Below are 17,499 nucleotides of genomic sequence, written 5' to 3' on the forward strand. Positions count from 1 at the left end.
GAGTGGAAAGGACCATTTGCAGAGGATAGTCTAAAACGCTGTTTGAAATATGAAAGCATATTTATGAGAAAAACTAGAGGGCAAATTTTAAATTAAGTAATATCTTGTATATATTCAAGTCCATCAAATAAAACTAAATTAATCCTAAAGAACTTTTAAAATTGCAGACATTCCACTGCCCATCTCCCAAAAAGATGTCATTTCGAAAAATGGATCCTAGCTGTACGATAGGATTTTACTGTCGAAACGTTCAGGACTTCAAACGAGCTTCTGAAGAAATCACTAAGGTACTTTTATTTAAAATATTACAATATTTGTAAATAACCCAATTTTTATTAGACATAACCTATAAGAGGACAAAACTCTGTAAATAATTCTTTGGTAAAATTTCCTCTTGATTGTTAATATTATTAGGACTATTGTGAGCCAGAAAATTAGACTATTTGGGGACTCCTAGTCTTTGAGACTAATGAACATTACCAACTAGTGACCAGTTGAAAGTATCAATTGCTCCACTAGGTGGCACTGTTGAAATAAAAATCCCTTTGCAAACTAGCCATGTGCAAGCAATTAGGGTTATATTTTATTTGAAGAGGATTTTAAAAGGACAATACCTTAGGGGGTAGAAAAAAATTAATGAAGTATTTGATCAAGCCAAATCGAGCATTATTTCCTGTTAGTTCAAGTGCTTCTTTGATTTTTTTTTAAAGAGAAATGGTATTTTTGGATTTCTCAGAACTGCTTTATAAAATGAGCTGTGTTGTTACCTTCCAATAAGCTTGTCTAATCTGATCTATTCTACTTACAGGATCTTTGAAATAGGTTTATTTAACTCCCTCTCATAAGCTTTAAACTTCTGCATTTTTTTTATCTTTGAGTACTGCTAAAACATTTATAGAACCTTAAGATCTGTCTATATTTAGTACTTTAGAAAATAAAAAAGATTATTTAGGAAGTAAGCATAAATGGATGGCTGTCTTTATTAGTATCAGTAATAATAGGCTATCATTTTAAGGTAAGTAAAACCAATACTAAATTCATTTTTTGGAATTTTCAACTTGAGTTCAGGTATAATAGTATTCATTACTGCTTTAATTTCCAGTTAGTTTCCTTCTGGAAAATGGACCCAGTGGGTTGAAATTTGATTTTTACAATGTAAAAATAGAATAAAAAGTTTCATATAAGCTAAGTTTAGTTTACTTGACCTGCCATGTAAAAGAGGAAATTTAACAGGAAAATGACAGAAAAATGAATGAGAGGAGAAAATGAGATATGTGAGAACCTTTCCTTATTCTTCATTTCTCATAGTTGTCGTCTTTTCATTCTCCTTTTTAACCCAGAGGGCCAAGTGAATGTAACAAAATGTGTCTTCTCTATTTCCCCCCTTTTCTTGTTTGAAGTTAGTATATACATTTGTTTAATTTTTCTTTGGCAATTCTGTCTTTATAAAATATCATGTAAAATATGTGCTAAAATATACAGTCCAGATGATATTGTAATATAGATTTATGTTGATGAACATTTCCCTTTTAAAGCCGTTTCTGTTTCTACCAGTTTATTTTCTGTCTAGGTGAAAATAAGTGTGTTTAAAATAGTGGTCTATTCCTGGAATAGAAACAAATCAAATTATCATTACCAAATTAAAAAAAACAAGATGAACAAATGAGTTGCATATTGATATTTTCTGATTAAAACAGTTTTTGTCGGTTTTATATATTATATATATATATATACACACATACATAATATATATTGCCTGTATATTTATATTGTTTTTACATGGGAAAAATACCTAGAAATTATTGCTCATGATGCATCAGAGTAATATGCAATATTAAAATAAAGGAAAACCATATTGAAATGTCATTTTGAAGTACTGAGAATTTTTCCAGAGTCAGTTAACTTCTTTAAATAATAGTTTTGTTCTTAAATTAATAGCTTTTCATAGCAGTATCAAAAACTCTCTTTGGTGATTAATAACTTGATCATTTACTTTTGCTTGGAAAATTGTAAGTGAAATAGTTTTCCTTTTCATCTTAAAAACTGAACTTGGCATTTTTATGTTAAACTTATTTTTTTCTTTTTAAAAATTAATACATTTTATATTATTTGTTTCAATGCAGGATATAATTTCAGTTGTCTCATTTTGAAAATAAAGCTAGGTAGCCTAGATTCTCATGTTTAATTTATTATGTGTGGATGAGTATTCTAATGCCATATATTACATGATTTTTAAAATGTTAATAAAAATTGTGAAATTAATTCAGTGTTTAGCACAGCTCAGCCCAGCAAGTATCTGAATAACTACCATGTTGAGAGCATAAAATGACCAAGCCATAATACTACTATTGAACAGGTATAAGGTTTCTGCCCTCAAGTAGCATTTGTAGGCCAGGAGAGGGAATAAGACAAATACACATACATTACATTGAATATGATAAGCACTAGTACAGAAACAGAAACAAATTGACAGCAGAAGGAAGGATGTTGAAATGAGAGCAATGTCACATCCAAGTCAAAGTTCTTTATTGTGATGGTGATATTTAATTTGGCCCTTAAAGTGTAGGCTTAATTTTTACTGCTGTAAGGAAAAGAAAGGTTACTTCAAGCAGAGGAAATAACAAGAGGAAACGTATTGGAAAAGGAAAATGTAGAGCTTGACTAGAGAATGGCAAATAGTCCAATTTGTTAGTGCCAAGGGTACATGTAGAGTAGGATTTCTGTCTTCTGACTCCCTAAATTAGGATCCTCGATGGCCCGAGAGCCTCCAGTTCTAACAAGCCTCCCAAGTAGTCTTGTATTCCAAATTTGAGAACCATTGGTGTAAGACTGCAAACCAAAGTGTGACACTTGATGTTTTTAGGTAGCACCAGGATACATATTTTAATCCATATGTATTTATTTATATTCATATTAGAAAAATATAACTGGCATATTAAACATGTGATTTCCTGTTAATTAATGATTTGTACAAGGCTATTTAAGTTAAAAACTATGGAAAAAAAAGAATCCTTAATCGTAACAGAGATGGTGTACATAAAAAAATAATGAAGAGGGTATATGTGTGTCCAAGGCTTGGAAAACACTGCTGTAGGAAACAGCAAAGGATGAGGCTAGAAGAGGAAGTTGGATACTATTGTGAAGAGTCTTGTAATTTAGCAATATGTTGATTTTATTAAATTAGTTTTAATTTCAAGCATACAGAAATATAGAGAATAACATAATAAATACCCATGTGCTACCATTGAGCATAAGGGAAAAAAATACATATATAACTGAAGCATTTTAACCTTCCTCAACCTTATTCTCTTCCTTTCTTCCCAGTGGTAACTATTATCCTATGTTAGTATATAATATTCATTCTTTATATATACATAAACCATATATACTACTTTGCGTGTTAGTAAATTTATCACAAATGATATGTTTATATGAAAATGTTTATATCCTGTCATTTGCTTTTTCATTAAATAGTGACTTAGAAATTAGATCTATATGGATTGGTCTAGCTTATTCATAACTGCTGAATAGTAGTACATTTTACAATCTACTACTTTTTATTTAAACTGTCTTTTGTTAATGGTCATCTAGCTTGTTTCATTTTCCAATTACAAATAATGTTTTTAAGAATATCCTTGTTCTTATCTCTTCATTTACATGTACTATGTTAACTGGGATTATTACAGTAGATACCCTAGACACAGCAGAGTAGAACTGCTGGGTCTCAGGGTGTGCATATTTTTAGATTTGCTAGATATTGTCAAATGCTCTCCAAAGTAATCATACCAAGGAGTCTATGAAAATTTCCAATGATTCACATCCTTATTAAAACTCGATATTGTAAGACTTCTATACTTTTATCCAATCTCATGGATATAAATATAAATATAGCTACAAAGTATTTCTTTGTAGTTTTAATTTGTATTTCCCTGATTAATAGTGGAATTGAGCATCTTACCAAAGTTTATTGGTCCTTTGGTTCCCCTTTTGTGAATTTCTTATTTATTCCCTTTCTCTAATTCTCTGTACGGTTATTTGAGTTGAAGGAAATCAAATCAAATTTATAATTTTGGATCCTACCACTTGTTGGCTCTATGTGTTTTAAATATATTCTCCCAGGCTACTATTTTCACTTGTTAAGGGTGTCTTTAATTTTTGTCAAATTAGTAAATCTTTTTTTTTTATGGGTTTTGAATTTTTTATCAAAGAAATATGTAATAACCAAAGTCATAAATAGAATTCCTAAATTCTCCAGAATTTCTACATTTCTTCCAGAAGTTTTATGTTTCACATTTAAAACTTGTATATGTCTTAAGATCTGCATCTTCTTTGGGAAAAAAATGGATAACTGGTTGTTCTAGCATTATTTATTAAAAAGCTAACCTTTCTTCATTGATTTGTAATGCTTTTTTCAAAGACTTGGATGAGGACAGTGCTGTGGGATGGGAGAGGAAGGAATTATTCGGAGAGTTTGTGAAAGTAGAGTCTATAAGATCAAGCAGTTTTGAGGGCAAGTGAAAGGCGGAGACCCTAAACAAGTCTGCTTTACATCGGAGTGTCTAGGAGAAAACAATTATTAGTTCATTAATATGGCAGTTCAGGTAATCAACAAGATTTGAGTGCTCTCACCCCTACCATTCTGCCAAAACTCCACATGGCCAAGTCCATTAGTCATATCTTTGTCTTCATCCCACGTATCCTGACATTAATATTTGCCATAGCTGAACACTCACTATACCTTCATACATCTTCTTCATTTGGCTTCTATAATCACTCTCTTGATTTTTCTCATTCTTCACTAGTTTTTCCCTCTCATTTCTCCTTTGTCTGCTCTTCTCCCCAGTCTCTTAATGTTGGAACACCCCCTTGCTTAGTCTTCAGTACTAATGTCTTTTTTATCTTGGTGATCTCTTCTAGCCCTATAGCTTTAAATATCAAATATAAGTCAGCTAAAACCAAGATCATGTCTTCAACTCAAACCTCTCTTTCCAGTTAAAGATTACATATGTCCAAATGCATTCAGCATCCTATGTATGTCTGATATACATTTCCAAAATCAGATTCTGATCTTCCTTTTCAAGCCTCTTTCTGCTCATAATTTTCCTCTTCTCATTTAAGGGCAAATTTATCTGCTAAGGCCAAAAGCTTGGGGTTATCCTTACCTTCTTACTCTCTCTCATATCCTATAATCAGTTAGATGTTCAATATATATCTAGAATCAGACCACTTTTCATATCTCTGCTGATAGTACTGTGGTCTGCAATGGCCTAATTTGTTTCTAAACCTCCTCCCCCAAACCTATTCTTTCTTTCTTTCTTTCTTTTTTTTTTTTTTTAAGATTTATTTATTTATTTGACAGAGATCACAAGTAGGGAGAGAGGCAGGCAGAGAGAGGAGGAAGCAGGCTCCCTCCCTAGCAGAGAGCCCCACAAACCTGTTCTTGATTTAGCAGCCTTACTGATTTTTTAAAAACCAAAGTCAAAGCACACCACTCTTTTCCTCAGAAACCTGCATTGACTTTTCAGTTCACTTATAAATAAAAAGTTCTTATCACATCCTCTACGACCCCAGGTGATGTATGTTTCCATGCCCCATTCCCTTACCTCAACCCCTTATCCCTTACTCTACCCTCTTTCACTCTGCGTCAGTCATGTTGGCCTCCTTGCAGATATCTACCCTAGTTGCAAAGGACTGGAATGCTTTTTTCCTCAGATTATCCGTAGGACTGATAATCCTTGCTTCCTTTAAGGCGCTTCAGTGAGGCCTAATTTGATCACCTTATTTAAAGGTGCCGTGTCCTCCACCATTCCTTCTTACCTTAGTTATTTTATTTTTTTCTTAGCAGTTACAACTTTCTAATACACTATAAAATTTACTTATATTACTGTTACATTTATTATATTATATATATATTATTATTATATTTATTATTACCTGTCTTCCCCAGTAGAATATAAACTTCACAAGGGCAGGAATGTTTTGCCTGTTTAGGTCACTGATGTATCCCAAAGCTTCTACAACACTGCCTGGCCCATAGTAAGTACTCACTATATTGAATGACTGTTTGGTGCTGGGTATGCACTTGTGAACAAGAAAGTTATGACTTCTAACTTCATGAACATACAGTCTAAGTGGACAAGATGAACATTAAATCAACAAATAAGTGGATAACAAAAATGTAAAATTCCATAAAAATATAGTGTTATGGACAAGAAAAACAGGAAACATATAATTTAATTTGGGGAGTACAAATTTTATAAAGTATATCCATTTCATTTTCCTTAATGTCCAGATAAAAGTCTTACATGGTCCACAGTATCTGCCCTATTTAAACCTACCACATTAAAACTGGTAAAAATCTGTAAGAGAATAGTGAGGGTCCTCCTAATTACAATGAACCTAACTGATACATCTTCATGACTTGCTTTTAAGAATTTGAAACCTTGATTTGGGAGCAGATAAGATGAGCAATAGAGTCTGGTGTGTTAGAGATAGCAGAATTTCTGGTAGAGTTAGGAGTATCTTTTATGTCATTGAAATGGTCAATCATGGAATCTCTCTGGATAGGGATCTGGGAGAATTGAGAGAGGTGGAAAATTTGGAAGTCAGGTGAATATGATGAAGTCAGGTTTACTGGTATGCATCTAAAACAATACCTCTTCCATCTTCCACTTCTTTAGATTTTAGGACCTCTATGGAACAGTTCTGTTTAATCCTGTCTTTGATCTTTCTATTAACAATCTTCTCCTTCCCTCCCTTTCTCGTCTCTCAGTAGTTAGCTGTGTTGTTAAATTTTTTCATGTCCTTTTTGTTCCTGCATAGTATGTAAGATATGTGATAAAAGTTTCCACTTGTAATTGTGGGTTTGTTCATTTCTCCTTCAAGTTCTCTTGCCTTTTGTTTTGTATATTTTGATTACATACAAATTCAGTATTGTTAGGTCTTCCTATTGAATTGACTCTCCACGTTCTGCAGGGTGAACTTGCTCACTTTTCATAAGTATCCTGCCAACACATCTCTTTGCCAATCCCTGACTTAGATTATGTCTCCACTGCTCTGCTTTCTTATAAAAAGGCCTGATGTAGATTATTTTTATCTTATCTCACATCCCCTGTTCTTCCTTTTTTTTACTTGTTCTCAGCCTAAAGATAATTGTAAAATAAAATACTATTTTTTAATGATAAAACTTAACTACCTAATAGTACTGATGTTTGAGCAGAAAATCTCAAATAAAAATGTGAGTATTAGGAAATTGTTTGATTATGGAATGAATGTCCACACAGGAAAAAATATTTATAAGTATCCAGCTGTCCTCCAGCTACAGAACAAACATGATTTACAGCCATTGGATCCCAGATATCTAAGAGATCTTAGGGGTTATTTTTAATAAAATAATAAAAATTATAAATTTTTAATTTATAAATTATAATAAAAATATTTACAAGTATCCAGCTGTCCTCTAGCTATAGAACAAACGTATATTATAGCCATTGAATCCTGGATATCTTGGAGATCTTAGGGGTTATTCAATCCAGACCTAACGTCTGTGGAGTCCTTACCATATGTTTGATATTGTGCTACACACCTGATATATATTATCTCATTTAATCTACACAAACCTTCTGAGGTAGATACTGTTATCCCCTTGTACATATGAGGAATCTTACTTTGGTGGTATAGCTGCCTTCCATGACGAATCTTGTCCTTACAGAGGTTCAGTAACCTTCATAAAAAGGTCACAACTAATAAATGATAGTGCTGAGATTTAAACCTCAGACACTTTGACTTTGAGAATATGCGCTCATAAACACTATTCTCTATAGTCTCCTCTTTATCCATCAATCCACATGGTCTGGACAGTTGACTATCTAATCTTCATTTCAGGTAATGGTGAGCTAAGTATTTTCCTGGAAGTCTTTTCAATTTTTGGACAGATCCTTATTGTTAAAAAAGCATTTCCTATATTGAGCTGGAATCATTCTCTACATAACTTTTACTCCATCTCACAAAGCAAGAGAATAAGTTTGCTTCTTCTTCTAGAACAAACATTCCCTTTTCTCCAGGGGTATGCAGTTTCTCATACCCATTGCTATTTGGTAAATGTATTTTTGTAAATACCTTAGTGTGTCAGGTTTATGTTCATGATTATATTTCCCCTCCTAGTCCTATACTTTCCAAGTGAAATTTGAGGGATATTTTTCTTTCATAGGTCTTTTTCTGGGTTTTAATGATAAGAACTCTGATTTCTTTTAAAATCTTAAGGGACTTACTGTTTATTGGGAAGACATGAAGTGGATATTAAAAATAAATGACTGTAGGGGCGCCTGGGTGGCTCAGTGGGTTAAGCCGCTGCCTTCGGCTCAGGTCATGATCTCAGGGTCCTGGGATCGAGTCCCGCATTGGGCTCTCTGCTCAGCAGGGAGCCTGCTTCCCTCTCTCTCTCTGCCTGCCTCTCTATCTACCTGTGATCTCTCTCTGTCGAATAAATAAATAAAATCTTTAAAAAAAATTACTGTAAAAATATATTTAGTAAATGCTAACATTGTGATAATAATGACAGTAATAATAGCCAACATATTAGAGGCCCGGTAATCTGAGTGCTTTCCTCACAACAACTTTGTGGCAAAGATGCTATCAATACTGACATTTTACAGCCTAAAGAAAACGAGACAGTCTTGTTAAGTAACTTGCCCAGGGTCATACAGTTTGTAGGTATTAGCCAGGTTTTAGCAGAGACTAAGTTCCATAGTCCCTGTTTGTAATCCTTGTGCTACACAAATCTGTAGAACTTTGGGAAAAGTCATAAGCACTTCAGAATGAGGTACTTGACAGTAGATTTTGGGCTGGAACTTTGAGGACTGAGTTTGTATGATCAGAAAGGATGTAGGAAGGGCAGCTAGATGACAGGATATCATGAGCAGAAACATTACAGTAGAGTGTTACTGAATGTTTATGGTTGAATGTTAGGAGGTAGAATGTTTAATGTGGCTAACAAGGGCCTGGATGATCTGGCTTTTATGTACCAACCATTCTTCCTTTTTTCCTCTATCCTTGAGCCACACGGGCCCTCTTTCTGTTCTTTGAACATGCTAAGTGTATTGGCATCCTAGGCCTTTGTACTAGCTGATTTTCCTACCTGGAGTGTTTTTCTCCTAGAACTCTAATGTGTGATTGCGTATTATTATTATTTGGGTCTCAGCTTGGCTTTTTCTGACCAGAGAACCTACAGGAGCCTTCCTGCCTTCCTTACCACATTACCCTGTTTTTTTTTTTTTTTTTTTAAGATTTTATTTATTTATTTGACAGAGAGAAATCACAAGTAGACGGAGAGGCAGGCAGAGAGAGAGAGAGGGAAGCAGGCTTCCTGCCGAGCAGAGAGCCTGATGCGGGACTCGATCCCAGGACCCTGAGATCATGACCTGAGCCGAAGGCAGTGGCTTAACCCACTGAGCCACCCAGGCACCCAACCCTGTTTTATTTTTATCATAGTTCTCCTCTCCGAATAGTGTGCAAGCACCATTAGTTACCTGTTCAATATCCACCTCTCTTTTTTATTGTTTGGCTGAGAGAATCCTGTAATTTGGGGGAACAGTGTGCCCAAATATTCATTTTTCTTGGTCTCCCTTGTATTTAAGCACAGTTTGGCCAGTGAAATACAAGGGGATGTGTGTTGGAAATATCTGGGGAAAAATTTGCTCTTCTGATAAAATGGTAGATTTAGATGTGTTTCTGTCACTCCCTTTATATCTACCTGCCCCTGCCTTGAATGTGAACGCAACACCTGGGGTTTCTGTAGTTCTTTGTGACCATGAGGGAAAGGCCAAGAGAATTGTAGGAACTGTCTGACATCAATTAACCAAAGGTAGCATTGTCAGACTCTTTTGTTATATTCCTGGTACCTAAAACCATTGCTGTATTTTATCTTTTTGTCAGTTGGCACAAAAACCATTCCTAACTAATAAAGATGACGTTGTCAATGATAGAAACCTGGAGAAGTTTGGAAGGGAGCTAATTTGGGGAGGCAGAAATGATCATCAGTTTGAGTTGATATTGCAGCATGCCTCTACTTACTGTAGGAGGCGGTATAGTATAGTGGTTATAACAGTACCAGCCTGCTTAAGTTTAAATGCTGGCTCTGCAAGTTACTGGCTATGTGAACTTGCACAAGTCACCTAACCCCTCAATATTTTTCAGTTCCCTCAACTGTAAATTATGGATAATAACAAAGCCTAACAGAGAAATGGCTGAAACTAAGAATAGATAATATTTTTGAGAACATGAACTATATAAAGAAGATAAAGGATCAATAGCTGATTAATATCTGCATTTGGGGATGTAGGAATAAATAGAGTCAATGAAGGAGAGAGAAGAAATGGTTTAGAGAATAGGAGAAACAGGAAAGCAAAATATTGCAGAAATCAAAGGGAGTGAGTATTTTAAGAAAGTAATGCTTAGCAGTGTCGATTACTATAAAACTATCAAGAGAATAGGAACTAATAAAAGCTTTTTTAATTTGAGAACCAGAAGAGAGTATGTTCAGTATGGCAAGGGGTAAAAGTTGGGTTACAGTAATTTAAGATTGAGCAGAGAGAAAACAGAGAGGAATGAGTATCACATGCTCATTTAACTTACTTCAGTTAACTACGTGAACTCTTGCAATAAAACAGGAACATGTTTTTCCATGTGTACTCTTTATTACATACTCTAAATTAATATAGACTGTAGTGTATTGTACTACATGTACAATTGTACTACATGTACAACTATTCCATGTTATAGAATAGGTTTGTACACACAAGACTATGCATAACACCCTTTAAACAATTTAAAGGCCTTTTGAAGATAATTTTAATTATATTGATTTTGACTGTTTGATTTTCACATAGTGGGCTGACTTTAGAACCTAACCACTACATAAAATGTAGCTCCACTGTGAATATAGTTTTGAATATAGACCACATAGGTCTCGATTGCTCTGTACTGGTTATAATTTTACATGTGTGGTGGCAGAAGCTAGAGCTAAAGGTTTTTTTACCCTGGGGAAGAAGAGGTCATCTCCTCGTTCTATTTCTGTTCTTCCTCACACCTATGAGCATTATGGAGGAAGAAATTGCTTAACTTATGTCCTCCAGCTTTTTCCTTTCTAGATTTTGAAACCTGTCAACTTAGCACATGGGAAAAATGTGATAAATTATTTGAACTCCTGAAAAATGATTTTGCCTTTTATTTTTTAATTATTATTATTTTTTAGAGATTTTATTTATTTATTTGCCAGAGAGAGAGAGCGCACGAGCACAGGCAGGCAGAGTGGCAGCAGAGGCAGAGGGAGAGGGAGAAACAGGCTCCCCGCCAAGCAAGGAGCCCGATGTGGGACTTGATTCCAGGACGCTGGGATCATGACCTGAGCCGAAGGCAGCCGCTTAACCAACTGAGCCACCCAGGCGTCCCTGATTTTGCCTGTTAGATAATAAAGCTGCTTTAGTGTATCTTTGATTATGTTAATAAAATACAACAGAAGAAGGCTTGCCTATTCTAAAATTATTGTTGAGCAAACCATTGAATCACCTTTTGAAAAGCAACCGTGAGATAGTAAACTCAGTTATCTTAAATTTTTTAAAAAATGGTTTTCTCCTAACTATCTAAGATATACATGTTAGAAAGTTTGGAAATTAGAAGTCTAACAAAAAATCACCACTAAGTCTTTTGTTCATAGAAAACTTTATATTTTGTTGTATCTCCTACTAGCCTTTTGAAAATACATATTTAAAATGATTTTAACATGACTGAGATTATATTTTATATATAACTTTATATCCTATTTTTTCTTTTAACATTACATAATTTCCCAAGTTTTTGTTATCTTTTATTTTGTATATCTCAATTGATAATACCCTGTATCATACATAATCTAGTTTAGATTTTTTTTTCATGTAGCTTTTATGTAATCCATCATAGAGCGACTTTAAGCTTAGTTTTAACTTGTAATACAAGAAAAGAAGACTAAAGTTTTCACTTTTGATAAAAGTTTTTAGAATCAAATTTTCAAATCAGTGTTTTTTTTTTTTTTAACAAGTCTGAAAAAACATTCTTGATAGGGTGCTTAGGAGCTGGGAAAAATGTTTAAAAAGGCATATTGATAAGTGGTTGAGGCCTAATATTCCCAATAATTCCTTATTAGTTGATCTCTTTTTATTGTTGCTGCTGCTGTTGTTAAGTCATCTTGGGAAAGTAATTTAAATCCTTGGGAGCTCAGTTTTCCCATTTATAAAATGAGAGTAAGCTCAATAATTTCTAATGTTTCCTTTGGCATGCCATATTTATGTTCTAAAATTATTTCTTCCCTATCATATCATATTTATGTACTGATAGGTTATCACTTACCTTACTGCCCAACTCACTTGTCCTTTAATATGTATATTTAAAATAGGCTTTATTTTTTAGAGACATTATAGTTTCAAGAAAAGTTAGAAAAACTTGAAACAAGATGGGATCAGGAAGGAGACAAACCATAAGAGACTCTTAATCTCACAAAACAAACTGAGGGCTGCTGGGGGAAAGGAGGTGGTGGCTATGGAGAGGGTACTTGGGTTATGGACATTGGGGAAGGTATGTGCTATGGTGAGTGCGGGGAAGTGTGTAAGCCTGATGATTCACAGACCGGTACGCCTGGGGCAAATAATACATTATATGTTAATAAAAATAATTAATTAAAAAAAAGAAAATATGGTGTCGAGTAACCAAATTCAAAAAGAAAACAAATGTCACATTGGTCAATTTTAGAAAGAAAGAAATTTTCCCCCCTCAAAAAAAAAAAAAAAAAGTTAGAAAAACTATAGTTCTTAAAGCCTAAATCAATAAATACATATAAGGGGGCCTTACACTACAAGTGAGTTTGCAAAAAGTAAGTATATTTTGTAATTAAAGGACAAAGATCCCCTTTCTGACATTTTGCCCTGGGTCACAGATTTGAATCTTAGTTGATGAGCTGCTAATAAACCTAAATGACTTCTTTATTGATCTTGAAAGAAAGGATGAAGAGATGATAATATTAGCTTTGTTGTGCTGATTTGAAAATGATACAATGCCCATTAGATATTAACTTTTATAAGTAACATTAAATGAATATAAAATGACAATTTTCAGCTGTATTCCAGCCATTAGCTGGAGGTGAAAGAGGCTTGATCACATTATTTTTATCTTCTGCACTTTTCCTTCTTTCTTCCCTTTTTTTATAGAATGTAAATAAAATAAACGAGCAATGTATACTTTAGGAGAGCAATTTGAATAATAGGTTATGATTTTCATTACATCCAATTTTTTCTAAGTACTTAATTATTTCTAAATGGTTCGTTCCCATTCAGTCTTAAAAATGTATTTCATAGTAACTGTCTCATTGAAACATTTAACATTTTAAGTTTAACATTGTATCTGTATGCTAGAGCTTTATATTTATTTAAGCCACATTTCAAGAGAATCTATAAATGCAATATATAAGAATTTGATGATCCTTCAGTTGAATATTGACATTTGGGAGAATTTAGTTTTTACCCCTGAAATTATCCTTTAGAAACAAATTATAATTAATTGATCATGATTAATGATGTGTAAATACTGTTGGTATTTTTTCAGCATTCTCTGTAATTCAATAAATTTCTCAGAATCCTTACAGGTCCTGGTTATCCATAGAAAAGTTTGTTTCTACCACAATGTCATTCAAAAATTTTATTCACTCTTAATGTTTTAATTTTTTAATAGAATTTATTTAAAAGAAAGTTTTAAAGTGGTTTAGAATGGGTTGTTGGATTGTTACCGTATCCCAAATTGACAAAGGTTATAAGGTTGTTGGGTCTTGCCACAAAATTCCAGGTACTGCTTTTTTCACTTTTGAATTATGTAGCTTTAAGAAGGTAATATGTAAGGTATGGATTATTACTATCTATAACAACACTATTTTTCATGTTTACCAAATTATTGAAAAAATATTTTTTTAAATATGTGACTATGAAAAGACTAAATTTTTAAAAATAGCTTTTTATTACTGCTTTTGGCCAATTTAACATTTCTCTGAGGTAAGAAGATTGGCTATCTTTTGCTGCATTTTATAGACGATAGTCAGGTAGAGTGATTTTGTCCAAGGTCTCATCAAGGTGAGTTGTAGAACTGAGTTTAGAATGGGCCTTTTGACTCAGTTTAATGGTTTTTCTTCTGTGTAATGGTAACAGTCTTTCATAGTATTTTACCATAGTCAGTAATACCATTTTGTTTTATTGTCTGTTACTACCAAAAGAAGAGAAATCTTGATTCTTTAGTAAACCTTTAAATCACAGAAGGTGATTAGAAGACTGACTTTGGTTAGGGGTGGGGGTAGGAAGTGAATGATAATGTACTTAATTTTGATGATCTACTCTTAAATGGAGAAGCAGGTATTTAGCTATAAGTAAACTCTGCAATGCTAATTAACTTTTTGTCTTTTGTGAGAACAGTGAAACAGTGGTACTGGATAAATGTAAATGAGAGAAACTAACAAGAGAGATTCAGGGCTAAAACATTAGATTTCGTTGTTTGGTCCTAGTGTACACTTTTGCATAAGTGATTTTTCTGTACTTTCTGTTACAGATGCTGAAAATTTCTTCTAAGGAGAAATATCCCTTATTTACTTTTGTAAATGGTCATTCCAGAGACTATGATTTTACATCTACTACAACCAATGAAGAAGACCTTTTCTCAGAGGATGAAAAGAAAAGATTAAAAAGATTTAGCACAGAAGAATTTGTCTTGCTCTAAAGATTAGTGTTTTTGTGCTTGTTGAGAAGAACTCCTCTGCAGGGGGAAAAATGAAGAGAAACAAGTTTACTCGAAACTGGCTTATTTTCACAAATATCTTAATTTTATATGTTCTTTTTAAAAAAGAACATTTGGAAATATACAAGTTTTAGAGATATTTTTCTGAAAGAGAAATGATTTAATGAATCTTTATTTCTAATAAATATCAAGTGATTCTGGCTGCATTCCTATTTCCCTAAGATCTGCTAACGTTAACTCTAACTTAATTGTAAGCCTTCCAGTCTTCAGATTCTTCCACCTGAGGCCACTAGTCTCCTGAAGGGTTTGTGATATAGGTCCCCAAATCAGAATCACCAAATAAGTTTGAAAGCTTCCACTTAGACACTAACAACCAGAAGACCAGAGAATGAACCTTCTGCATAGCCTCCTCATATTAATGCAACCAAAGGATACTTATGGATGTATCTGGATATATTAAACAGCAGTTGTTAGCTGTGATATGCATACAATTATATAAGTAGAATTGTAAGTTAATGTAATACTTAGCAGTATGATTTTATAATGGCTCCTCATTTTGCTTGCTATCAAGTCTTCTCTGAGGAGTGAATATAAAGTATTGGTGTTCCCCAGAAATTTAAAGGTTATGTTATTAATAACTTCATCTAATCAAATCAGATAAAGGCAATTTTAAGGCAGTAGTACTGTTTGTTTCCTGTCTCAAAAATGGAATTTTATGGAATTCTGCTTACTATGGAGTTTTTAAATCTAAAGATAAGGACTAAGAAAGATATCAGTAAATGCTCCTCAATGTGATTTTTGCTATTTGTATGAATCACTGTAGTGGTATTTAGAAGTTGAGGCTATCTATAAGGTAATTCTGCCTTAAGTGTGTTATGTGTTACTGAAAGGCAAATATGTGATATAAAAATATAAGAGTTATTATTCAGCCAGGATTATGTACTTTAATAAAGATGTGAGAACATAAAGTATATTTGTTTGGTTTTAATAGGATTATTTTAGTTCTTTAATTTGAAAAAATCATTGTCTTATATGAAGTCTATTTATTTATAATGAAGGCAAGTAATATTGTTTCTCTGAAAGCAAAATATTAACTTACTTTATGGAGCTTTCATGTTTCAGTGCAGAAAGGTGACTTATAAAGACATAAAACTGTGTATCTTTTAAAGTCATTGATCTCTTCCATCAGAAAGCCTATTTGTTAGGTTTAGAGTTGCATACAAAACAGAAACAGAGGGGGCAATTGCTTTAATATGCCTGATGAGAGAAATCAGGTTTGGCATTTCCCTGTGAGAACAATTTACTACAATGATAAAAATGGCCTAAAATCTAAAATTTTCCTTTATTCCAGATAAAATCTGGACAAATTAAGTCCAGTACTAATTTTCCTAGAATGTCAAAGCATTACAAGAATACGAAGCCAATATTATGCCCGATTTTATGCACTGTAGTTGTATTGTCTAAACTATTGCAGTTTGTTCTTTATATGTACCTGCAGTATTCACAGGATTTTACAACAAACACATCAAATGAGAGTACTCATACCTTCCAATGAATCAGAACTGATTGTAAGTATTCTCTTACAAGAGCTATATAAAAGTTTAGACTTATATTCTTGCATTCTACTATTTTCTCACCATCTTTGGGGACCATTTTCTTTCTTTCTTTTTTTTTTTTTTAAAGATTTTTTTTTTTTTTTTTTTTTATTTGACAGAGAGAGATCACAAGTAGGCAGAGAGGCAAGCAGAGAGAGAGGAAGAAGCAGACTCCCCGTCCAGCAGAGAGCCCAATGCGGGACTCAATCCCAGGACCCTGATATCATGACCTGGGCTGAAGGCAGAGGCTTAACCCACTGAGCCACCCAGGCGTCCCCATCTTTGGGGAGCATTTTAAGTTGGTTAAAATTAGACCTGGCCAAAGTTGAGGTGAGAGGAGGCAGAAACTCCCTTTACATTGAATTATATTGAAAATACTCAGAGTACTGTACAGAAAAAACAAACCAATCTTGTAATGCAGTCATCCCAATGACTGAGAATAAATGTGTCGAATTGGAAATGATCAGCATAATATGCACATTAAAAAGTATTCAATATGTATTCAAAAGTATTCATTCAATAATGTATATGAATGAATGCATACATTCATGAAAATCAGATAGGCTGATTGATTTATCTCCCCTGTTAATTCAACTTCAGCTGAGGACCAGCCAAAAGTTGTGCTAATCTTTTATTGGAAAGGCAGCAACAAAACTACATCATTAGATTTAGAATAGAGGTACTGTATATTCTGGTTTCAGACTTTTTTTTTTCCAGTTCTCACATTTTTTTTTTATTAATTAAATTTATTTATTTGAATACAGATTTCAAGTTCTGACAGCCAGTAAACTCGGTCAATAAAGCTTATGGATGATCTCTTTCAGACTGGAATAAAGGAAAGTAAAAAAAAAAAAAAAAGACAAGATACTAAGATGGGTGTTCTGTTAAAATTATTAAAGGAGGATCCTGCATTTAGACATCAATATTAAGATACTAGTTTTACCATTAACATTTCAGAAATGAATTTTTAAAATTCTTAATGTGACTTTTTGATGGCAAAGGTTTCTTTTCTCTCTTCCTGAAAAGATTTGACACTTTGAATCCCCTTTTGTCAATGTACTAACCACCAGCAGGCAATGTTGAGAGTCATTTGCTGTATGAG

General features: G+C 33.4%; 1 protein-coding gene across 2 annotated transcripts in view; it reads left to right on the forward strand.

Annotated features, from left to right (window-relative positions):
- Positions 1–16,472, forward strand: part of ATG4C (autophagy related 4C cysteine peptidase) — a 75,832-nt gene extending 59,360 nt beyond the window's left edge. For both annotated transcript variants that reach the window (XM_045064655.1, XM_045064654.1), the window contains exons 10-11: positions 168–287; positions 14,617–16,472. In XM_045064655.1, the coding sequence (XP_044920590.1) occupies positions 168–287; positions 14,617–14,784 (288 nt within the window). In that variant the 3' untranslated portion in view covers positions 14,785–16,472. The remainder of the gene's footprint in view (positions 1–167; positions 288–14,616) is intronic.
- Positions 16,473–17,499: the final 1,027 nt, after the last annotated feature.

Source organism: Mustela putorius, unplaced genomic scaffold, assembly GCF_011764305.1.
Source record: "Mustela putorius furo isolate JIRA1106 unplaced genomic scaffold, ASM1176430v1.1 tig00003853_pilon_pilon_pilon, whole genome shotgun sequence".
Classification (NCBI taxonomy): domain Eukaryota; kingdom Metazoa; phylum Chordata; class Mammalia; order Carnivora; family Mustelidae; genus Mustela; species Mustela putorius.